Source organism: Geospiza fortis, unplaced genomic scaffold (assembly GCF_000277835.1).
Source record: "Geospiza fortis unplaced genomic scaffold, GeoFor_1.0 scaffold54, whole genome shotgun sequence".
NCBI classification, from domain to species: domain Eukaryota; kingdom Metazoa; phylum Chordata; class Aves; order Passeriformes; family Thraupidae; genus Geospiza; species Geospiza fortis.
In genome coordinates this window covers 3587551-3613480 of record NW_005054301.1, presented here as the reverse complement: position 1 = coordinate 3613480, position 25930 = coordinate 3587551, and the positions used below count along the sequence as shown (strand labels likewise).

The following is a 25930-nucleotide window of genomic DNA, read 5'->3' as shown; positions in this document are numbered from 1 at the left end:
CACTTCTGTTTTTTGAACGCTACAATTCTGTGCAGACTCAACTACTGTCCTTGTAGGTCTCTGTTTCCATCCCCTTTACCTTTCTTAAAAGCTGAGAGTAGTCAGATAGTAAATTAGCTCCACCACTTATAAGGAACTTTGCTTGCATTGCTTAAGATCTAATCAGGGTGGCACAACGTTTTGTATTAAATATAGGTCTAAGTTTCCTTGGTCAAATGTCAAGATTCCACTGTGTATTAGCAATCAGAATAAAACACAGAAGAGGTATATTTTCCATTATCATTTATTATAATACAAGAAAAACAAATCTAGAAAGCACATTTCATGGAGCACCATATTGTAACAAAATTTTGCTGGCTCTCCTGCAGTGTATTTCTGACATTTAAACAATGACACACACATAGTACACAAAGGCACCTACACCACGGGGATCTTACTGACAGGCCCAAAGAGACTCCTCTTTCAAATACAGCCACTCTGAGGTGCACAGGGCAAAGCCAGTGTGAGGGCATCTGAAAGCTAACTGAGTTAATCACTCTTTTGTTAGCCATCTTCATGAGCACACAAACCTCCCCTGTCTCACCCCAATCCCTCTTCACTGAAGACTCCCAAGCTGGGCCCAACTGATTATGGATTTGTCACAGACATGGTGTCGGGTTGTACAAAACTGGCCAATATTCCCTACCTGACTCCTCTTATTGCTTTGGTTATAGTACTGAATGAAAGTCTTAAACTTAAATCTATACTCCACATCACAGAAAAGCCACTTTTACACATGCAGAAACATAACTTCCCTCCGCACACACCTGGATTCATAGCACAAATACCTTTTTGAGAAGTGTTGTAGGTTTCCCCACCAAGATCACCTTCCTAAAAACCACTGTATTTTGTTTTTCAGAGTGTTTAGACAGACGTTCAACAACATATTTCATATATATTTTCTTATTTTTAATTGACGGGGCATGTTTCCCTGCTGCCTCAAATTTATGTCATTGTCTACACAAGGAAAGAGCAAAATGCTATAGTTCCTCATCTGCACAAAATGTTTTACATTCCTTTTATACAGTGCTAAATACAGATGCTAAGCACAGAACAATGTAGAATGATATCCCAGAATTGCTTTACATTACTCAAAATGAAAAATACTGGAAGTTTCCCATACTAATGTTGAGACACAGTATTGTTGCCTCTATTATATACAGTAGCCTCCCAGAATGCTTTCAGAGCTGTTGCTCAACATGTATGTCACACTGGAGCACCTCAAGTAATATGGTATAGTGCCCTGACACAATGAGAAAGAGACAGAAGCAAATCCAGTCTCACAGCAGACTAGACAAGGCTAGAAAAGTAGTAAAATCTCTACCTGGGCCCAAAACAACTGTTACAACAATTTTGGATATGTGACATATGGCCACTTTTATTATCAATTGGGGATGACATTTCATTTAAACCTTTTCAATAAAATGTTTTAATTTTGTAAAATAAAAAAAAGTCATTATGTCTGCCTCCTAGAAAATACTTTTCCTTTTTTTTTCATTTATGCCCATTTTATTTTGAAGAAAGCCCTGCTTTCTGACCAGAAGTTTCTGGGGAAACCCAAGATTTTGCAAAATATATTTCTGTCTTGATAATCAGTGAGGCTGGAATATCTTTAAATTTTAGGCAGGACAGTTGTACATGTTGCCAAGAAAAAATGAAGTTATTGTGCATTTTTACTTTTGGAAAATCAATGTGTTTTTCCCTTTTACAGGAGCCAATTTTATAATTCCTGTATACTATGTGATGAAGAGGCATCTATGAATTACAAAACAAAATAATGGAAAAAGGAGAGAATGGACTTGAAAAGTAATTGTAACTTTAGATATGCAAATGGGTATTAACAAACTGAATTACTAATTCCGACTCTTTTCTCTGAACTAAAGGTATGTTTCAGCAGCTGTGTTAAACATTTGGCTAGCATTTCCCATATAAACAGTTCAGACTTGAACAGTATAATGAGGAAAAGAAGAAAAGATTTACTAGCTTAAGTTTTACAAAGGCTATGGAGTTGCTCTGCATTAAAAAAGTTTCAGCTGACTGAAGAATAGGATATAATAAGGAAAAGATGCTGTGCTGGGTATATCAATACAGATTTTCACTTGCATTAATGTCTACATCTTTACTCACCCGAGTAAAAGGAGAGTGTGGCAAAAACAGAAGAGATTCAAAGACAAGGAAAGAGTATGAATCTGTATAAGAATATGAGTTATTGTTTGTCTTAAACAAACAAAATGTATGCAAATTTCTATATAGATTATATAATGACCAATGTAGAGAAGAAAAATTGGGATCGTTTATGTTTAGTGGTTTAGCATATAACAGCAAGAGATGAGAATGACATTGAAAAGCAGCCTATTTAAATATGAAAGAAAAAAATCTGTTTTCATTTGGTTTTCTTTGAACTCAAAAGATTTTTTTTTTTAATTTTAGTAATCCCCACCTCAGAAAGTATTTAAATCTTAATACCCAGAATCAGCCTCTCATGAGGCATGATGAGACATCAACAGTCACTTCAGATGAGGCAAAAACAATATGGGCTAAAGCCAATAAAAATTCTCTAAGTTAAAAATTATTGCACCTTCCCCTGAAGCATCTGATACAGTCAGAGGTAGGACACTGGATTAAATAAACCATGTAGTTTGGCTATGTTACTGTTTCTATGATAACAGGTTTTTAAAATTCAGTTATATATCCCAGTTAGTCATGAAGATCTGTAACAATCTTCTGCATTGAGCGATGATTTACAGTAACATTAATGAATGGTAGGACAGGATAATGATTATTAGTGGTCTTAGACATCATTTATACGTGCACACACATATATATACACACATATAAAAATGTATTATATACACATGGCTGCATATATAAATGCACACACAGAGAGACACAGGCCTTCTGAGAAGTGGGGCTCACTAGGAGATCTCACAGCTACTCTTTACACCCTTCTTCAGTGCACATTACCAACTGTGTAAGTGCATGTGTATCTATGTCTAACAGTGTGGAGGAAAATGTGAGAAGAATGGGAAGCATGAACCTGAGTACAGGAGAAATTACCCATGTTACTGTCATTATTTCAGATCTGTGCTTGAAAACACATTTCCGAATTCCTCCTACATTGGCTAAGTTGACCAACAGCCAAGCTAGAAGAAATACACAATAGTAATGGGCATTGTGAAAATTAAAACATTTATGTATTTTCCATTCTTTCCTGTATCAGCATCAACACGTTATATTCCTGATGATGGACAGGATGAGAAACTAAGAACTAATTTGATTTTTGCCGCTTATTTTATCTGTTTCACGTTTCTGCCAAAGATGAGAGAAAACTTGGATAGTCCATCTCCATATGGGTTTTCATTTATCAGCTCTAATAGGTTAGCTCATTGTAAATCTGCCTCTTCATCAAGCTTGATTAAATAATTTTAGTTTTAGAAATACCTAAACTTAATGTGTACTCTAAGTTCACAGTATCTCTTTCGACATAACAATCATATGGATTCATATGAAAATTCTGCTATCTTTTACACTTACATTAATTCAAATATTTGTCCTCCCTGTTTCTCTTCTGGGAAGATTTTCAAGAACATGAGCAAAACAGACTATCAGCTCATCCAGTAGCAGAACTGCAGCCAATCAAGGCTGCAAACAACTTAACTTTCAGGTTAACATAGATATAAACAAGGTTCAGGTATCTAAGAAAGGCAGCATGACTACATTTAACAGGGAAAGTGACAGGATAGGTTTCCATTTCAATGAGGTAAAATTGTGCATAAGTTCTCCTGTCCCCAAAATATACCTGCAAGGTCACATTGAAAAAAAAAAGAGAGAAATCAGTTACTTTTTTTAAAGCAAAAAGTGAAATTACCTTTAATCCTATTGCTAGACAGAAAGAGGTGGAGGTGGGTAAAGAAACAGAGATGAAAACCAGAGAACATTGATAAATGTGTGTTGTCAGCTCTCAGAACCAAGGGTTTGGTTGATATCAGCTGAGATTTGTCTCATGATGCATGCTCTAGATGATTCTCAATGTTGTGTTATAATTACTCCAGGTATTTCAGTTTTCAGATGGTAATGGGCTTATTTGATCACCTTTGTCTTTTTGGTCCAACTCCATAGATTTTAACACCTTTCTCAGCAGGCACAGGCCTGCACACTGGATACATACATGCAAGGTAGCATTACATAGTTAATATGCTGTGCAGAGGTGTCCACAGAGAGTACAAATACCAGCAGACAAAGGTTCATCTTGCTCTGAGCAGCCAGTCTGCCTGTGCCAGCCTGCATGTGGTTCCTGAAGTCTCTGAACTATAAATGTTCTACCAAGGTAGGAAAATCGCCGCACTGCACTGCATTTGTATGCAAAGCAATGGCAAAACCCCTGCTCCTCTCCGGTTCCTTGCATTGGCCACAGGGGGTAAAGAAGCATTTCTGATGAAATATACAGCATTGCCTTTCCATGGAATGCCTTCCAAGCAGAAACGCTTTCTGTGCCTCACCCCAGGACTGGGGCTTCTGGGAAACAGGTCTTACCTAACACCCTACCTGCTTGCCAGCAGCACCTTTTTGGAGAAGCCTGTTCACCTCTTCTGTCCCATAGCAAGAGCAGGAGTGCGATTTTTTTTTCACTTGACAATGTTTCTGTGGAGCTAGATTTTTGTTTTATTTTCTTTTCCTAGTTAACATTCACTTGACATTGTTATCAAATGTGTTCTCCTGCAATCTTCTGAAAGATTTTATTCAAACTAGCATATGTTTTCTTTTTTTCCCTTTTGCATCACCTTAAAGGGACACATCAGTTGACCTAACTCCCGTGGAGAATGGATTTCATCTTTTGCTGAAGTTTTGCTCCAGCCAAAGCCGGACCTCTTGAAGGTTGTAGAAAAAGGGGCCTTTGCCCCCCAGGTAGGCAATTTTTTGTCTCTGCACAATGCATACTCGCTCAAATGAAACCCCGTAGGCCACATTGGCATTGTTGTCCATGCAGTCAGCCACCACTTGGCACTGAGGTGGCAAGGAAAAGTGCTCTAGGAGCTGGTGAGCAGCTGCACATCTCTCTTCCTGGCTTTTGTGTTTCTTAACTTCGAATGAAAAGGGAGAGATTCCAGGCGCAGCCCAGCCATCTGATGGGTGAGCTTCATCGATGTAGACCAACAGAAAGTCAGCCACACCAGAGAACTCCTCCACCAGCTTGCTGAAGGCTGACAGCTGGCTTGTGAACGGGGGTCAGGTAGCTGAGCCAAAGTTGACCACCAGTGGCCGCTCTGAGTTGGCAAAATCCAGAAGGTGGCATTTGGTTCCGCATTTGCCACCAACATTCGTCCAGCTGCCACTGCTGTCGTCACTGCCCTTGGCTATGTGGATTACACTGGAGTTTGGGGCTTCTCCTCCCAGTTTGACCTGATGGCAGAACAAATTAAAACATGGCAAGTTAGTGTGACTTGCTTGGGCAGTATCCTTATGAATACTTTCTTCAAAGAGTCACTTGTTCAGAGTACACCTAACAAGTCACATGGGAGCAGAGCAAATCATCAAAAGCAGCACCTCCAAAACAGTCATCTTGTCCACCTGCGCTCACAGTTCAGGAAAATGTGGCATTTCTGACAAATATGCTACTTCATTAAGGTTAGAAAATTTGATAAGAGGTCTGTCCTGTCCACTATGTACTTGGTCCTGTCCACCCTTATGTATTTGGAGACTTTGCTTTCAGACAGACTACCTCAAATTTCTTCTAACTTTCCTCTGCAACACATGGGGTTTTTTCTCCACTGGCATTTTCCATTAGTTCTCTCCACTTGGTTCACATCATCCTTGAAGCTGACTATTCAAAACTTCAACAGTATTTTCACTAATTTTTAGTATAATCAGACAACTACTTTGGATAATGAAGTAGCTCACAGACTACACCTGTTTATATATTTTAGATCTTTGCTTTTTATGAGACACCATGATTGTTTTGGAAAAACAGTAGCCTGTTGATTAGAGATTAGCTAGTAAAGTGTTACAAAGCCTAGGTCTCTTTTCAGCCCACAGACTACAGTTCAAGCCATTTTTCCAATTCTCAAAAATCATTCTGCATTATATTCCTGATTTTCACAACACACACAGTGCCTCTCAATTTTGAGAGATTTGCAGCTTAATGTATTCTCTTTCATCCTGCAGTCCAAGAATGAAAATACTCAGGAGTACCAAACACAAGAGATCTCTGCAAATGCCCACTTAATATATACACTGCTTTGACCAGTGAATCATTCAAGATTGTGCTCTCTAAAATTTTTCTAACCCCTTTGTGGTAATTTCATCAGTGACTGAGTGACACATTTCCTTCTACTGCAATGTTTCTGTACAAGATAACTGGGGGAAAAAATCCAGCAGGAAAAGGGGAAAGTTTATATCATGGCTGAAGTAAGATGAGGTGAAAATTAACCGTTCTCAGCTTCCAACTCCAGATCTAATTCAGACTCAGCAGTCAGTGGTGGAAAGGTCATTTTGCTTGACCATTTCTGTTTGCATGTCTACAGAACAAAAGACAGAATAAAAGCAACTCACAGGAGGCAATCACAGAATAAGGTGGAGCCTGCAGAGGTCTCAAAGATCCTTAGCTGATAACTACTATACAAGCACTAAACATTATTGCACAATGCAATTAATTTTTAATGAGCTCTGCCTCAGAAATTCCTATTCCTCAGTCTTTAACATCAGCCTCTAGTACAGCAATGCAATGATCCTTTTGTATTTTCCTGACTCTTTCTTTCTCTGTCCACTGACTATTTGATTAAGTTCAGAATTGTTGCTTTGAAGGAAACACACAGGGCCAAAGTCTTTAACATTTTATGTATTTTTTTCTGAAGCTACACTGCAATTAAAGTCTACAGATGAGAACTGTGTAAAGACTGAATAAATAACTCATTTTTGGTGCACTTCTATTTTACATTGCATTATTGGGTATCAGATGCAATACAGGAGTTAGATGCAGTAAGAAGCTGAGTCAACAGCTGAATACTGAACTCGTGCAGTTGCTGCTGAACACAGATCCAAAGGCAAGTAGATTGCTGATACTGGATCCTCCATTTCTCCCTCAGAAACCTGACTATCTTGAACAAAACTGCAGTTAGTCATGGCTCTGCACTATTTCATCAGAATAACAACAGAAGCAAGAGTCTAATCAAAGAAAAGTTTGTAAGGCGCAGCCATTAATGCTTCCAGATTTTACAGCTATATTAGAATGTCTCAGCATGTTGGCACACGATTAGGAGCATTATTCTGACCCTTTTTGATAGGGCAAATTGAAACACAACCATGCTACCATTCTCACCCAGAGATCAGCAAGGAAGAGAACCACAGAAGAAACATGGCCTGAGACCCACAAATCTCACCAGGCCAAGTATGTGGCGATCATGCCACTGGAAGCAGAGGACATGCAGCTGCAGCAGTCAAGAGAAACAAGGATGCTCTGGAAAAGCAAAGGCACTTTTGGCCCCATCCCTGTAAACCTTCATCTGCAGCATTGCTCTCTGCTAGAGCACTGGTAATAGTTTTAAAAAAAGCTTTGTGCTTCGCCTTTGAAAACAGCTTGAAACAGCTGAGTTTAGGACCTGATGTATGAGTGTACTGTCCACTGAACTCAAAGAAAGAAAATAACTATATCCCAATTTCTGAGAAGAAATTATCTGTCTGGAGAGGCAGGCTCAGCAACTCAGGCTCTTGCATCTAAGAAGTAGCATTAAGCATCTTACAGCATTTTAAGGCTACCTGCACCTGAGCACGTAGTCTTCTGTTCAACTGTTGATCATTTCTCTCTTCCATTCTGTGATGTAAGCTAGATAAAGCAGGAGTAAGGTAAAAGGCTGCTCTTGAACAAAGAAATACACAGGTCAAATCATGTGGCGTCCATATAATCACCCTGAGAGCTGCATTCAATCCAGAAGCCAATTAAACAATTCAGCAATTTGTGATAAATTGATGGCTACCAAAAGAAGGGACATCTCAAGAAACACAACACATGCATATCTACACAAACACTAGATCCCTCTTCACCTAGAAAGCTTAACTGTTCCTGAACTACCATACACTTTTTCAGAGATAGCTTGCTGAAAATGTGGCTTTTGGGCAAAGCCTGACGTGTAAGTATTTGTACTTCACCCAACACCCTGGATGAATAGTGGGCCTCAGTATTTAAAAGTGTTTTCTCATCCAGTCAAAGAAAAGAAGCAATGACATGTAATTTATCTCAAAAATCACAATTAAACAACACAATTAATTTCTTGTATTCGCTGTCACTCTTCGAAGGAGAAGAACAATAAAGGTAAAAAGAAGCACCTATAAGTCAGGAAGGAACAGAGCTGCGGAGGACCAGAGAAACATCTGAACAGTTGCTTCTACTTACTCCTCAGGTTTTATTTTAACAAAATATCATGACTGAAAATATCTAGCCACCACTCTTGAACTGGGAAACCACAGTTTGCTTCTTGACCGTTTTAAGCAGAAAGAGAGGCTATATATAACAAAACAACTTCCAACAGACACCAACATGGGAATGCCCTTCAAGCCCTATTTAACATTGACACCAAAGATGACAATATATTTTCTGTTCGTCAACAATGCAAGTTTGCATTCTGCCTCTCATACTTCTTATGGACTATAAAAATAGATGGAGTTAGGAAACAAAGTACAAAGAAGCCTTTATCCATCTATACAACACCTTACAGTAGTTTCTCTTCATTTCCCACAGCCATGAAGGAAGTCTCATGGCCGCAGGTTACCTATAATTTTAATTTTTGTTTCTAGGAGTGCTTGTGTTGGGTTTTTCCCCTTAATGAGACATCCTTGCCAAGCAGGCATTCACGAGGCATTTTCTGCTCTTGTAGAGAAGTAATTAGGTCGGTGCCTTGTTCCATGCCAGTGTCAGGCACTCCAAAAAGCAGCCCTGCCCAGTCGTTAATGCTTAAACATAAGCAGCAGCGGCAGATCCACTAATTGGTGTTGATGAAGCCCTGACGTTCCCAAGGGACTGTTTATTTCACCAGACTCTGAACCGATTGACACAGGATGACAATATCATCCTTGCTGATCATCTGCATTGTAGGCCTTGGCCATCTTCTTTGTTGTTATTTATTGAAAGAAAAAATAGCTCTTGGAAAAGAAAATCAACGCAATGAGAAAACAAACAAAAACACTCATGTATTCAGCCAAACTGCTTTTGAAATCCTACACAAAGGCAGGCAAAATATAAATTCTGAGAAACAAACCAGCAGAATTCCCCTCACACGCAATCCAGCATTTCCATAATCACGTACTTTTGTGCGTGAATATTTGGCCATTTGTTGCCAGCCTTCTGAATGAGGCGGCAACTGAGCAGCACGCAGGCATCCCCTCCCACACAGTCTGCTTGGGACACGCAAGGTAGGCCAACCAAATCTGCCTGAGCCAGTCCTGCCATCAGCAGGAGCAGGCAGCTACACCAAAGCAGTGACTCGCATCATTTGTGAGAATTTTGTGTTTGCCTGACAGCCTGTTCTCAGTCTGCGTGCAAAGCGAAAAGGGAACAAGATTGCTGATGTTTTAGCTCACAGCCTGCAAAATGAAGGAGACTTAGGAGCAGGAGAGAAAGCCCTATTCATAAACTGCAGGCTAGAAATAGCACATACTGCTAAGTTTTTAGTACATTTTCCATAAGAACTAGGTAAAGCCCCACAGACAAAACATTGTCTCCTCATTTGCCTTTTCTTTTTTCCTGTTTTGCTTTTCAGTATAACCTTCCAGGGATCCTGTGCACTGGAATACAGCTTAAATGTCCTGCATTAGGGATTTTCATACAGTTTGGCAGACTCATCAGGTTGTGTCAACCCCCTAAAAAAAATAGGTGCTGCCAGACAATTAACAGCTTGTGATATTAGTCATTTGAATACAGACATGTTGTGTTTGGGACTGGAGTACAATGATTGTTAATAAACTGAATCCCTGCAGCCTTTAACATTTTTTAAAAATTCTCTGCCTTGATTTGATCCCATTCAGCTAGGTAGCTTCATCTAAATCATAATTTTACTCTGGTTGGCAAATTCTACAAACTATTATTTTTGTTTTCCTTATTTCGTGACCCAGAGTTGTGCAGTTGACAAAAATCACAGAAGACCCTTGTCTGGAGTAGAGTAAGGGTGCAGAAGTTCTTCATTTGTCTTGGGAATGTGGCAACTTGAATTACTCAAATTGGAGAGCAGAGACTAGAAATGGCTCAGGCTTTCCCAGAGTCTTTCATTTAGGATCAGGTATGTGGAGCTGATGAAGAGAAGTGGGAGGCAAACAAACCAGGCACAGTCCAGATAAAAATAACTAGTCAAATGCTACTCTCTCCATTTAAAAGCCACCAGTCCCACAAATGAGTATGCATGGCACAAGGAAAGCATAAAGGAGCCTTTTGCCTTGTGCTCTTACAGTTAATTTTAGTTGCTGTGATTGAGGAGCCAAGAGCAAGCTTCTTAAGGGCTTTATGTTTCCCTCAAGATGAGAGCATGGCCAACTACACCCTGGCCACAAGGATCTAACTTCATGTGACAGAGGCCTTCACCAGATTTTGTTACTCAGCACCTGAAGGGAATTTGATATTAATTTGGATGACAGTTTGCCATTCTTTTTTTACTTTTTTTTGTTTACTCAGCTTTATGAGTATGAATACACAGTGGTGGTTTAGACAGAGAGGTAGAGCCAGCACTCAAGAACCATGTAGGATCCTCTTCTTGAATAGTGCCCACTAGCTAATTTTTTGTGTCTATGACAGCAAAATGGGTTTTCACAGAGCTTTGACAACAAGGATAGCACTCCTTACAGTAATTTTTTCACACATAAAATGGAGCAGTGCAAAGAGGTGTGGAAGAATTGAATGTAGATCTGAAAAATGAAATGGGATAGGAGCCCATGTGAGATAAAACTCCTCATATTCCTTTTCCTACTCTTTGTCTGTTTTGAATGTTTGAACTCTTAAGTTCCATAGGACCAGCTGTCTGCTCCTTTTGTTGGGACACTGCCTAGTACAATGGGTGTCTGGCCTAGGTTGGTCCTCAGACACAACTACAACAAACATGATTATATATTAGTAATAATAAGAAACTTTTAATAATAATTATAATTTCAAGACCAAATCCTGTTGAATTTACATTCCCAACTTTGCAGGAGAAGTTTTAATTGTGGTTTGCTTCAGTTTTGTTTTTCTCACTTCTTTCAAGATTGTTTTCATTTGCAAATGTCAATGAAAACAATTCTGGTAAAGTTGAACTTTGTAAAGCCAATAAAATATTTTTAATACCACACAATGTCTAGTTCTACACTCTGAAATTATACAACAGACTTTCTTTCACAGATTCCCTTTATCATTGTCAAATGCAGGGAGAGAGACTTCTTTACCTTGCAAGACAAAATAAATACAAATAGTAAGTATGAACCTTGTGTCTTTTTTTCAACCTTTAAAACATTTCCCCAAAAAGCAAAGAGTTACTGGACAGCCAAAGAGCAGATAGAGGACCATGCTTTTATATTACTTTCACATATATCTTTGTGATGATGTTGCTCAGCATGCATTTAACATGTAAGGTTTGGGAGTGTTTTGCTTTGCATTCTGATTTATTTTAGATTGTCTACCTACCAGGCAGGAAAAATCAGCCAAAGGTAATTTAACTGCCTGTGTGAAAACCCAGGAAAATCTCACTGGGTGTTTACTGAACCACTCTACTTGCTGCTACATCCAGAGCTGGGTCTACGCCATGAGCCTGGGATCCTGTGCCAGCCGTTCCCCTGTGCTGGGACCGTCATGCCAGAGCTTGCTGCTGGCCCATTCTAGAGACAGTAAAAAGCCGTACAAGTACACACACACCCACCACCATCTATCACTGGAGTTACCAGCATCCCTCTGAGGCCCATGACGCACACCACACACATCTCTGTGTGTGTGCTTGTGCACGTTGCCCCCATAGGTACACCACAGCATTCCTGAATACTGGGCTGCTGCAGGGAGAGGCCGTTCAGGTCTTCCCTACAGCTACTCTACACTGAGGAGGAGAAGAGGGATGATTTCCTCAAGGATAACATTAAAGCCTTCTACTAGAGACCATGAATGACAGCTCTGCCTTGCTGAAACACAGAGTCATATCTAGCACTGGAAAAGCTTCCAGCAGAAGGGCTCACCACTGGGTAGGGCATCTCTAATGGGTACAACCACTTCTTAACCTATTTTAAAAGCATTTTAAGATAACAATTTCTCACCTTTGGTATCTTAGATTCATCCCACTACTAAATAAAGCACAGAACTTAGCAGGTAAAAAAAAGCTTTTAAATTCTTTTTTCAAAACTTCTCCAGCTTTTTCTTTGGATTTTTGCAGATGTGTGATACATTCAGTATACATGCTTTAAGCTGGAACAAATACCTCCCTGGCGTTTGTAGAAATGGCCTATGTAAGTCATGGATACACTAACACCCTCCCAAAAAGTAATGGGTTTTCACTCTCATCAATAGCTGTGACTGCATTCATAGCTGTATGTATGTGTACATACACACATATATATATTTGTATACACATAGGGAGAAATGAGAGGGACTGACTCCTGGAAGTGTATGCTTACATATGTGTACTTTTTCCTATTTATACATAAATGAATATATATATATAGAGGTAGAGAGGTATATATAGATCTTTATACAGGCAAACATATAAAATTGTAAATATCTACACACACATACATATATAAATATAATATTTAGAACATTTGCACTCTTTCAATTACAGAAAGTTAATCCAACTTGACTACGAGCTCTGGTCATCTCTGTTATGATGATTAGTTTGGTCCTAAAGACTCCCTTGTAATGTAAGACACACTTGCCTCTTGGAAAATAATAGGAGCATGGTCTATAAATCACAAAGCCGGTGCAGTGTAGACAATATCAACACTGAGTCTGACAGATATTGAACTCAGAGCTAAGGAGGTAAAAAGAAATATATTATTCATTAGTAACATTTACATTAAAAATCAAAAGAAACAAAAAAAACAATTATTTTGATTCCAGTAGGACTTTAAAATGTGGAGAAAACCAGTCATATCGAATGTTCCAATAGAAAAGAACACTGAATATACTCTACATACAATACAACAAACTTTGCATTGTTTTCCCACTGATGATGTTAAAATCTTCAACTGTTGCTAGGTAATCTTGCCTATGAAATAATTGCCCTCACCAAAAAATCTTGAGCAATAATAATTAATAACAACAAAAAGCCAAAAAAAGTTGACATTTGGATGAGATATTAATAAGGTTTTCTAGACAATAAGAAAGTAAATCAGAAGAGCTTCTTTGAAATATACTCTAACAATTACAAGACCATATCTTCTACACAATAGCCTTGGAAAAAAAAGAATTCTGGGACAATGCATGCTTTTGAGGCAAAGGTACTTTCTTGTAATAAGTTTACCTTAATTCAGAATGTAGTGTCTACCTACAGTGTTTTTCTGGAATAGCTTCCCATAAATTTTTCTTTGAATAGAAATTCTACAACAAGTAAAAGTAATTTTGTGAAAAACATTATGAAATGTACTCAGGAAGACTTCTGTGTAAGTGACACAAAACACAGTAAAACTAAGCACAGTTACTTCTTTGATCCAGTCTCCTGCTAACTGGCATTCTGGCTCTGGTTATCTCAGACATCTGCAATTCTGTTATTCTGCATGAAAAATGGTGATTTTCTCATAAATTCTGCTCAGTGGAATGAGTTTAAGTACCTTTTAAAGTCATTTGCTAATACCTGGCTTCAGCTGGTAAATTGGAGCAACAAGCAATCATGGGTATGTTATCAGCTATGTTTTGCCATGCTGTATAGTACCCTGCTTCCATAAGATTTTATTTTCTCACTTATTATCTCAGAGTAAGATATCACAACAGGGTAATTCTATTCAGGATTTAGAAAGGGTGATTTAAGGAAAAATTTGCCTTGTAGGACATTCTTTGATATATTTCACTCTTTCTCATGCTTTTTAAAATATGTTACAAAGCAGGATATGTTTCAATCTTTTTCAAATCTACTAGTACAACTTTCAGATGAGACTTTTTTTCCTATTTCTTCCTTACAGAAGCAGCAAAAGATTCTCATCTATTGTGGAGGTGATGAGTCTTCTTCCAATATTGCTCCTCAGTTTACTTTGTCCCCTTTACAATTTGATTTTTATATCTATCTTTCTGTGACAATCGAGAGTTTCCAATGATATTCTGTCCTTGTGGCCCATAATTTTATTAAGCAAAATAGTCTTTCCATGAATTGTTGGTCAATTCATTTTGTGTTAAGCATAGCTACTATGAATGGACTTTTTCCTCTTTTTGGAACAAGGTGATAAAATTTGGTTGTGTTTATATGCATTTTTCTGCTGAGTTCATTGAGGCACAGAGTTTATTCTTGGAACCTTATGGCCTGATCGACCTGAACAACACAGGTGATTTAATCATGATAAGGGAGAGAATAAAATTACCAAAGTTCAAGGTATGAGTTTCACTGCCAACACCAAAAATAGCAGAGTCACCATACCTGTCACTCCCATGGTTAACATCATGATACTGAAAGGCAAAGCATGACTTTGGAGACTACAGAAAGGCATGCAATATCTTAATTTTAAATAATTGTGTGCCATCTAAGCAAAAAGAGATTGAAAGTATCTCATGGATATAAGGTCTCCTATAGCTTCACAAATTCTCCAGACCCCAGGCCACATAATAGGTTGCAAATATGGGAACTCAAAGCTTGACTGTTGAAGAGTTGTGCTACCAACTTCTACTGGAGCCTTGACCAAGTCATGTGTTAACTGTCCTGCCTTGCCTGTAAAATGGGAACAATTGTGTTCAGTGACCCATTTAACAAGGCCACTGTAAAATGTACTTACTTAATGTCTATGAAGACAATAAAAACAAAGACAAGAAGGGCTAAGAAAATAGTGGGCTTCATTCAGCATTATTTTATTTGGGTAGCCAGCTGGATGATTCCTGGGTTGCAGTAAGAGGTTGACCCATTTGGCAAAAGCTAAAGTTATTTATATTTGTCTTACACTGAAAATTAATGTCCCCATGGCTTAAGTTTCAGGCAAAGCAGATGGTATTCCATATCACAAAGCCAGCAAACACCAGCATCACCAGCTCTTCACATTTTTAGATAAGAGCAAATACAAAGGCTATTGTAGAGGTGTGAAAGCAAATTGGGGGGAAGGCAATACAAAAAGAAGTATTTCAGAAGAGTATCATTTGGACAGGACCCCTGTGACATCACATGGAGTATGTCAAATTAGATGGTCTAAATAAGACAACAAATTAACAGACTAAGCACTGTTTTGAGCCACAGAGCTCTGAATCCAGTTCTACTTACTAACTGGGTGGTCTGTGCAAGAAATTTCATGGTTTTGGGTTCACCTTTTCAATCTATAAAAGGGAATTCCAGCTACCTCATGAGACCTGGGCAGTACCACTGGGTAATGTTTGTAAGAAATCTTAAAAGGAAAAGAAAAGTACATGTTGCATAACTGTTACTAGCTTTATTAACTTAAATCACCAGGCAGCTGTCCGACAGCTAGTCAAGTTCATTTTTAGTCTCTGACATGTCCTTCTGTCACTGCTTTCATGAAGGAAAAAGGTGCACAGTTTTACTTGGATACCTCCTCCAATATAAAAGTTAACATATGAGTAATAGAAAATGCCAGTGTGATGACAATGGTTCATTTCTATATTTTACTCTAGGTAAATTATATTTTACTCTAGTTACACAGCTAACGTCTATCTATGTAGAGCTCTATCTGAAGATGCAGTCTTTTTATAATATCTGAGGCTCTCACATGGCAATAATAAACTACAGCTGTGAAAACACCTAGAGCATTTTACAATTACTCTTAAACGAAGACCTTGAAATACTTCAAAAACATGCAGATTATTATTCATGCTCTTGGGGAAACTGAGGCACGCCTAAACTAAGAGACATGGCCAAGGCTGCACAGAGAGCTAGCAGAGGGATTCAGCAGCTCCAGAATTTCACGAATCCTTAACCCCGACTTACAAATCCCGCTCCTTTCAGTTTATACTTCTCCACCAGACTTTACATGAGCTAGGTGATAGTTTGCACCCCCCAGTCATTCCCTCCCCTTCCCCGCTGCCAAGCGGGATGCTGATCCGAGCCGAGCCGCCCTGGCCCCGCTGTCCCGGTCCCCGGGGCTCCTCACCTGCTTGTAGGCGTCCAGGAGGAAGCTGTTCCAGACGCAGCGCAGTCCCTCCGAGGTCAGCATCCTCCGCCACTCACCGCGCCCAGACTTGGAGCGGCTCAGGAACAGAACCATGTGCTTCAGGAGAATCACAGAGTCATAGAGCGCGAGAAAGAGGCAATTGGAGAAAAAGACCGGCAAGATCTGAAGCGTGATCAACAAATCCACACTTAGCAGACCCATCTTCCTCGCTGCTTCTCCTCAGCCGGATACCTTCAGCTGGCTTTATTGCTCTGTACCCTCATTTAAAAGAGTAAAGCAAAAGGCATTTCAAAAGCCTCATTACCCCTTTCACAACTGCTCTATTTAAAATAAGCAGAGATAGTTAAGTATGAGCAGGCTGGTTAAAACCATAACTGCACGGTATTCATTCAAATGCAAGCTGCTTAATTTTCAGAAATTTAGATGTTAACAAAAAAATCTAAAATCTTCTCTTAACCAGGAGACCTGATTTTGCTGAAGAGAGAGGCAGCTGTTTTTCCAGTTCCCTGCAGTTACAAAATTTAAGCTGAGACTGTTAATTGTTAACTTTCCTGCACTATCCCATTGTTTCTCGGATATTTAAGCACTGAACAAACCTCTCATTTCTGTGTCAGTAAAGCTAGCTACTAGGTGCAACAATACTTGAAAAAATAAAAGGTTTATGAACATAAACTTTCTGTTCCTTCCTCCCTGCTTCCCTCCCTCCCTTTCCCTCTCAGCCTCCCCCGTCCCCCCCTCCTACTCGGCGTCTCTGTATTCCTGCCTTCCTCCTCTCGCACTCTCTCTTTGCTATCTGCCTATGGTGCAAAGTGCTCTCCCCTCTGGAGTCCTAGCTTGCTTCCCTGAAGCCTTTTATACATTCCCTAGCTAATTGCTGCAATAGAGAAATGAAACCCTAATCTTAGTAAAGATCTTGACGTCAATGTAAAAGAGGGCTTTACTTTGGCCAGGACTGCAGTGAATAGAAAAAATGAAATTCTCAAAACTTTTTTTTTCCCCTTAAGAGAGAGGAGAAAAAAAGAGAGACAGAGAGCAAGGGTGGAACTTTGCTTTGCTTTGAAAAGGAGAAAGAAAAAATCCAATATGTTTCTGAATGTTCTTACAACATTCTTCCAAATTTTGGAAGAAGTATTTTCATGTGACATGGAAGATGACACAGCAACAGAGAATTTTGTTATCAATAGGTTTTTTTTCTCCTGACTGGTTTATTTTCTTTGTCCTTTTTGCTTTTGTCAGTTGATGCATCCCAAGAAAGAGCACATTTCTGTAATTTTTCTCCCACCTGCCTGAAGCACCAGTATAAATATCTTATATTGCTTTCTTGGTAACATAAGTGAACACCTATAACTGACTTCATCTACTGATGTGTAAGAGAAGGAGATAAGAAAGAGAGAAAATAATTTTTTTATGGATTTGGGTTTTTGAAGCTAAAGTTCCCTGCCTAAAAAATATATGCTTTAGCCTTAAATGATGTTAAATCAACTGAGCTTCAAGGACTTTAATATTCCTATTTAATATTAGGGTAACTAGCTTTTGGTTAAAAGCTTGTAAAACAAAATAGAAGTTTCCTCCAGCAGAGCCATTGGTATTTTAACAACTTCAGCCCCATGCTGAAGGTTTTTTGTTCATTTGCACTTCTCTTTCTTTCACCTTTTTAGTCCAATACTTAGTCCTCTTCTCACAGGATTTTTTGGGGAGCTATAGTAGACATGGTTCTAAATCCCTTAGGGAAATATTTCACTAATTTGCTGTTGCAGACATCCATAAGTTTGGGTTTTAGTGGATGTCTTCACTGTGTGCTGACTAGGATCTCTTCCCTGGATACATTTCACTCCCAGAGATGCCAGCATGATATCTAGCCTCTGTCAGCTCACATCCTTGATGAGAAGTACAAGCTACTTCATTAATATATCTTAGTCTTCATCAGTCATCACTATCCTTTCACTGCTAGCAAATGCAGAAGGTAAACACCATCAGTCTTCCTTTCTCTGGGGTCTTTAATTTTCAGACGTTGTAATATCACTTGGCTTGTCATTATACTAGGATGTACACTTCCAGAAAAGCCACCCCATGTCTTGTCTTCTTCTCACCAAAGTTTGTTTAGGTAGCTTAATTTCAGGCATTCTCGAAAAATATCACCCAGACAGGATATTTTCCAGCAAATGTTTACTCATAGAAATAACTTTAAAAGGTTGCACACATTAAACCAGTGACCTTCTGCATTACTAGCATAAACAAAACAAACAAACAAACAAACAAAGAAACTGAGTTCCTTTTTTAAACTATTTTAAGTCAAATGTTGGTGATGTCAGTATTCTGTTGCCATAGAAGGATTGCAGCCTCACAGATCTGACTTTATTACTAAAACTTGCAAAAACACGTTATAAGAAGGCATTTATATATCCCCACACATGGATGAGTCAGTGTGCTCATGTCATGTGAGCACAAGACAGGAACAAGGGTCCCCAGAGCTGCTAAACTTGCTTACTGTCTGACCTCGGGCAAGCATATGTAATCACTTGATTGCAAGCACTCTTAAGCCTAAGCTACTCCTCTGTAGATTCACTACTAAAAAAATACATGATTCTGTCTGGGAAGGTGCCCTTTCTTTATTTTGGGAAGGTCTGTTAAACGGCAGGCCTGGAGATCGTTGATGACAGCGCCAGATGAATCATCAGCCATTGTTTCTGAGAACAGTTTGCAAACATCTCTGAGGACAGTCCAGCTCAGGCTCTTCCTGTTCCCTGGAGGTAAAGTCAGGCAAGAACTTACCCTGGGAACACAATGTATTCTGGGTTCCTGTGAAACAACTGCCCCTACCCACAGCATGCTTCATGGGTGAAGAGGTTGTTTGTAAGACAGCTGGAGACCAGACAGCCACAGAGCTTTGAAGTGCATTGGGAACTGAGCAGGAAGCCCATGAAGCACTGGTGGTAGCTCCTATTTACTGTGTCACCTCTCTTGCCTATAAAGCTGACTGCATGGATAGACTTAAACAGAGCTGCAACTGATTGTGATTGGGAGCTTCAGTCAAAAAATGGATGATAACTCCCTAATTCAAACATAAAGTCATAAATCTTTTGAGTAAATAAATATAAAAAGTTCATGTTTCTCATTACTGTCTTCAGAAGTAGCCTGTCTTTGCAGGGCACAATGTGCTTCTAGTCAGCTTGACAGTCCAGCAGCCCTCAACAGAGATGGAAACCTTAACCCTACTTCTTGACAGTAGTTAATAGTTTTTCTCCTTCTTGACTGAAACTGATTCCTGTGTTTATTTCAGACATCAAAAATACAAGGGAAATCACTATTTGCATCTTTTGTTAAAGTCAGATATGTAGAGCACAATCTGGCTTTTGAAGTCAAGATTCTGTTGCTATTTCCCTGCAGATGATCATGAAACAAGGAAGAAAGGCTAGGTGTTTCAGACCTTGAGACATTAAGAGAGCCTTGGAGTCTTGAAGCCTTCCTTCTTGAAGGAAAACGGAATGAATTTGATACACAAGGAAGAATTAGGCAGGTTTGAATTTACAAATGACAGAAGTGAGATAGGGTTCAGCTAAAGCTCATTTCAGTTACCTATTCTGCCATATCTTCCAATATATAATTTGGGCATAGCCCTACAATGTACCTCAGTTCTTCATCAGCAAAAGAAAATAAAAGTCCTCTCGTAATCTAAGGAGCAGTCAGGTTCAGTAATGGGAAATTAAACATATCATCCATAATTTGTCAAGGTGGAATGAGCAAAGCCAGCAACATTAAAGCATTTACTGTTACTAAACCTTGTATGTGGCTAAAGTCAACAGTATCGGTATAGATGTTCATATTCTGTAATGTTTATAAAAATCAGTGCTGTCAAAACCGAAACCATGCATAGCATCGGGTTTCTTTCCAGTTTCAACCACAGTAGCATGAAGATTAGGACATGAGTCCCTAGTAAGTTTGCTTACTGCAACCCTCTTGATAACTGTAACTGGTCGCAGAAAATTTGAGGTGGAATTACTACAGCTCAAGCCACTTCTTCTAATCTCATTTTATAGTGCATCCATACTAGCTTTCTGCATGTCAGAGATTGTGTTTTACAATCTTCAGTTTTTTGTGTTGGTTTTTACTTGCTGGCTACCTAATTACCTGTGAAAGCTACTGTGGCACTCAGTCACACTGTTTCAAGAAAGTAGAGTACAAACCAAGTAGACTGATTGATATTTTGGTTACTCAGCCTTATTTTCTCCAACAAAGCAAGACTATTTTGAATACACTTACTCGTTGCAGCACAGCTGTGAAAGAGTACCTCATAGTGACAGGCAAGCAAGGCTGAAGCTCTGGTCCTACCCCCAGGAGGTTCATGGGAGAGACCATCCCAAAGGATTCAGTACAACCTGTGTGCCTGCCTTGCTGCTTCTCACTGCTTTCATTGCCAAAACCAAAGAATGAAGCTTTTTGTTTCAGGGCTAGTTAGTGTGTCCATGAGCTTATCCCTGGAGAATTGTGCAGCTGCAGAGTGATATGGCTAGAGATCGGGAAGAGAAAAGTTTAGCTTAGCCTTGCTGCCCTGGGCAAAATTTGTTTATTAAAGCCAAACAAGAATTTGTGCCTCTCATAAACCTGCATTTTTTCTCTTTGCCAAAAGAGAAAAATCACACCCATCTCTCAGCAACAATTCCCTCACTTAAAATGCCATTGAGCATTCACTGTCTATTTACACTTCTTGATTAAGATCAGCAGCATATTTCCTTAAAAGAATTAATATGTTTAATGAAAAAATAAATATATTTTTTTGCACAAGTTGCAGTGTTATCTGAATGGATTATCCACGGTGTGGATCTCCAGGCCATACCTTCCTCCATCACTCCTGGCTGCATCACCTCATCTGAATGGGGCACTGTTCATGCCCAGCCCCATTCTGCCTGCTTAAAGCTGCCTCTGCTCTCTACAGGAATTTGTTTATCAGCATCTCCAAGGTGAGCACACTAAATCTATCCTTACTGCTTAATTTATTTACCTTTGGTATCAGCCTTGGTTTTGTTTTACTTGGGTTATTCTACCATTGTCATTATGCTGCATAATTGAGAGTTGATTATTTTGTGAAACTGGCAGCTGTGAGAGCTGTTGATTTAATACCCAGAGACCTGATTCCTTAAGTTTATCTGCAGTGTGGCTGAGTACTGGTAAGAGGAATGCAATTTGCCCACAGGAGCAGCTCTCCATAGCAATTTGGAGTGAAGTCCCTGAAGCAGATGAAGGAAGTCACCCTCACTGCCCACTCAGTCCACAAAGCAGGGCTACAATTAGGGGTCATTTCATTCAGTAGGCCCCAAACTGGAACAGTATTCAAATGAGCAGAAGAAGAAAAAAGGCCATATAATTGGGTCACTTCTAGATAAGGAAAGAACAGAATATCCTAAGAGATGGCAAGTTATAACTAGATACACCAGGAAGTAACTGAGGCTGTCTTCTAATCAAGCTGCAGTTGTTCAGAAAGATCGAAGTGCACAAGAAGAACTGCTAATGCCACTGCAAAACCTGTTCTGTAAACTTCAAAGCTGTCAGTCTGGCACCTTCTAAGAGCCTGCATTCATTGTATGATAGCACAATGAAAAAATTGACTCACAGGCGTGGTTGTATAATAGTGACAAATTTGAGACTAGAAAAATTCCTCACATCCCTTCACTAATGATCCTCAAATTTCTATGCAAAACAAAAATTGTCTCCCATTTTCAACAAAGTTGATGCTGAAACACACCTGGGTGAGTCAGACTTAATTTGGGAACAGAACAAAACAAAACACCCTATCCACCCTAAAAGATAAGGTAGTTTCTTTAAAGAAAACCAGGAAAGCTGATTTATTAACAAGGATAATCAGAAAGCTTTGTCAGAAGAAAAATTAGTCAGCCCAAATATTCTGAATAATGCACAAGAGCAAAAGAGACTTTTATGTCTTGAATATGAGAACAACTTCCTCTATTTGTAGGTTCTGTAAATTACCTCCCAAATGCCCCAGAAAAGATGGGTCTAGAATTTATAGTCCATCTCTCCCGTGACTATCCACATGAAATACAAGTATGCAGGAGGATACTGGCAGCTAAGTGCGTAGATGTCAATGAGTTATGCTGTTAATGTATTCCTACCCATCTGAAAACCAGAGAGATTGGTGGGGGGAGAGGGAGCTATGTATGTAAAAAAATTTATTATCAGTTCTGTAGCCCCTTCTAAGTAATTTGGCTCGAAGCTCTAGAAAAGCCCCCCAGTCCCACCTTTTCCAGTTGAGAAGGGTCCATTTCCTTTTTCCCAACAAACCACTGACCTTCCTCACAAGAATAGCCTCTTAGATGCATGAGATTAGTAACTACATATATCCAAATACCATCAATGCTCAGTCTCAGATCAGACAACTGAATTTTTTTTCAGTTGGATTCTAATTTCCTACCTAACCTTGTTTCTCTCAGTTCTGTCAATACTCTATTACTATCATTTGCATGCTTTTTAGAAAGCATGAATTGGCAGCCAAAATATCCTTGAAGTTTGCATCTTCTGGGAAATCCATGAGTTTTTAGCTCTTCATCCTTGGGAATAAGGAAAATACCTAGGTCTTCTTGGATGAGGCAGTAAGGAGTTAATGGGCAATTTATTTTCCTAACTGAGGACATGGAACTTCATATATCAAAATTGGAAAGCCAAGGCTTCTTCTTTCATTTTAATGTGTTCAATATTCATGTCAGAAACCATAAATCTTTGAATGAAATCATATTGTAGGTGTCCAAATCTCCTTGCAACAACTTGTTTTCATATATTCAAGGGTATAAATAATGCCTTTCAGGCCATTTGAAGACTGGCATTACTTTAATGAACTCCTTCAGTTTCATGGGTTTATTAGAACTGTTAAATGTATATGGAACGCATGAAAAATATTGCTCAAAGTCTGCCTTAGCCCAGGGCTCTAGTTTTTCCTAAACTACTTAGACCATCTGCTCATGCTGGGTTTTCTACTATATTTTCTTCAGTTTGAAAAATCGTCCATACTGAACATTTTCTTTGCTGCATTAGAAAGAGTTTATTCTATTATACTAAAACAATCTAAGTGATAATGCAAAAAGTGCACATTTTGCTTCTTACAGAGCACTGTTAAATATGTATAAATTTATGTGGGGTTTTTTTCCCCATGACAATATTTTTCAGAACAGAGGAAAATATTTCAAGTCAGTCACTTCTCAAAAAAATAAACCCACTATTTCAATAGTTTCATTTTTTTACATGAAACCCAGCAAATTTCTGAGCCGTGTTTCCACTGATAATAGGGATGCTATACAGGATACATACTCAACAGTGTGAGCAGTAGAAAGTACTCAAGAGTTGTGCATTGTAAGAAATAAGAATACTTTCAGTCTTCAGCTGACACTGACTTCAGACTTATTGAGGGGGCAGCTTTATTGAAACTTCTGCTTTGATTCTAGTGAAATTTGACTTTTCCATTCCCACTTTGGGTTCTTTTGTTGTTTGGCTTTGTTTTTAATTAATTTTAATCCTATTACCATTTTTTCCTTTGGAAATCATTTAGGCCTAGGATGCCTTGCAAAAGCATGTTATTTCAGTCTTCAGTTTCTGCGGTCAGAAGTCTGTGACACTTGTACAATCCCACAGCTGACCCCATCCACCTCCTACCACAGTTCCCCACATTAGGGTCATGATTCATGCTCTTTTCTTTATGGCTTGTTCATTTCACTAGTAAATATGATTTTTTAAGTTAAATCACCAACATCAACTATTCTAAGCCTTGAATTAGTATATATTATAGAAAATCCCTGCCTTGAAGAGCTTCAATTTAAGTAGAAAAGTTTGAAAGAATGAGGTAGAGAAAGGGGCAGAGCCTCCGAGAATTTCAGCAATTTGCAGCCACAAGCCAGAACTTGAATTTCAGGGTTCTGTAATCTTTTTATTTCAGTGTATCGCTCTACTCCTTTTATCAAAGCAAAGACCCATTCCAGCCAGAAATAGAAAGGAAACAGCAGGTTTGATTCTCAATTTCTTATTTACCTGATGCTGCCCCAACTAATGTTCAACAACAGAGGGTCAAGTAAAAAAGATTTTGATGATTTTATGTTAGAGTACCCTCAAAAAGCAAGTTTATAAAATGGGGCAATTCAGTTAAAAAAAAAATCAAAACTTTGTCTTAGAAATAAATTTAACACAAGTACAGGGTCTAGGATTTTTGCTTTTTATCCCCTCACCATGTTCTTTGCTCCAAGTACATTTTGCTCTTTATAATTGCGCAAATATCTGTTATGAGATCTGTTATGCTGCTTTCCTAACCTGAAGAAAGAAAAAAAACTTCCCAGCAGCTAGCCTTCTCTTGGGAAAGGTGAAGTTTTTATAGATGAGGAAAGCTGCTTGTTCTGAGGTTCAGCATGACAGACCATTTCAATAAATGAAGTGAGCATGCATCCAGGAACATTAGTTTTCATTTCCTCCTAACAATATTTGAACAGGCATTTGAAAGGAAATGTAGTGATTCAGAAAGTTAAATGTAATTCCCTTTACATTAGAAGAATTGTGCTGCTGGAAACAAGAATTTTAGATGGAGTGTTAGATTAAGAGTCAAACAAGCTGTCCCCAGTCAGCAAACAGCTCACTGTGTGCATTTAAATATACCTCTGAAAACCTCTGCCATGCTTTGCTAAATACCTATTTTTACCTAAAGACTTACATAAAACACAGATTTTTATGAAACTTGAGTGAGCTTTTCAAGGCTTTGAAGATTTTAACATCTTCAGAGAAAAGATGTGTGTCAGATATTACTAACAGTAGTAATCAGAATAATGCAGCAGAGCCACAAAATAATGCCATTCACCTGTAAGGTTTCATTATACCTTTAGTTACCTAGGTAGCAATCTATTATTCCCTCACATTCAAAATACCAAGAATCTTATCAAGTTTCTATGTAATTTTGTTTATGAAGTCTCATTGCAAGTGGAAAAAAGGGCTCTCATCTTCACTGTGTATAGATAGGAATGACACTAATAATTTAATAAATGAAAAAGCTATTGGGCAATGGGCAGGATATAATCTATTTATTTTTAAAACTTCAAGAACTAAAGTGTTCTCCTGGTCCTTCAGTAACAACCAAGCCAAAAGGCAACTAAGTATGAGAAGTATTTTTGTAGCCTAAATAATGCCACGTAGTGTTTACCCTAGAGGTATCCACAATATTATTCTACCCGCTCCTATTAATTCACAGTGTTCCCCTACAGCAAAATTCAGGTTTTTACATCAAAACATTCTGAATATATGTGGATAAGGTACATATACACTGAGAAAAACAAATTAATTGACATATTTAGTGGTAGATTTTTATATTTGCTATTTTGTTATTATTACTAATTATGAATTATTACTATTTAATTATTACTAATGTTTAATTATTATTACTATAATTATTCGATGGCAAACTTGACAGAGTACCTGTTTTAGGGGCCTAGCAAGATTCTAATTTCACATGAAAAAAGTTAAAGTTCTACATCTTCCTGACAAAATCAGATAATTTTTCTAAAACCCACAACTAACACACACACACCTAACTTTAGGCAAGATGTATTTAGTCCAACATAGAAACCTCAAAAGCCTGGATTTTCAAATGCACTTGTATAGA

General features: G+C 38.6%; 1 protein-coding gene across 2 annotated transcripts; it reads right to left on the bottom strand.

Moving 5' to 3' along the window:
• Positions 1–265: 265 nt before the first annotated feature.
• DIO2 (iodothyronine deiodinase 2) lies at positions 266–16984 on the bottom strand. Of its 2 annotated transcripts, none has more exons than XM_005417443.3 (2): positions 16270–16983; positions 266–5439 (listed from the first exon to the last, which is right to left on the bottom strand). In XM_005417443.3, exons 1-2 carry the CDS (start codon positions 16489–16491, stop codon positions 4822–4824), a joined length of 840 nt encoding a protein of 279 aa, XP_005417500.2. In that variant the 5' UTR covers positions 16492–16983; the 3' UTR covers positions 266–4821. The 2 variants fall into 2 exon arrangements, with proteins under 2 accessions (XP_005417500.2, XP_030921635.1); XM_031065775.1 differs by having other exon boundaries at positions 4867–5439; positions 16270–16984.
• Between the last annotated feature and the right edge of the window lie 8946 nt (positions 16985–25930).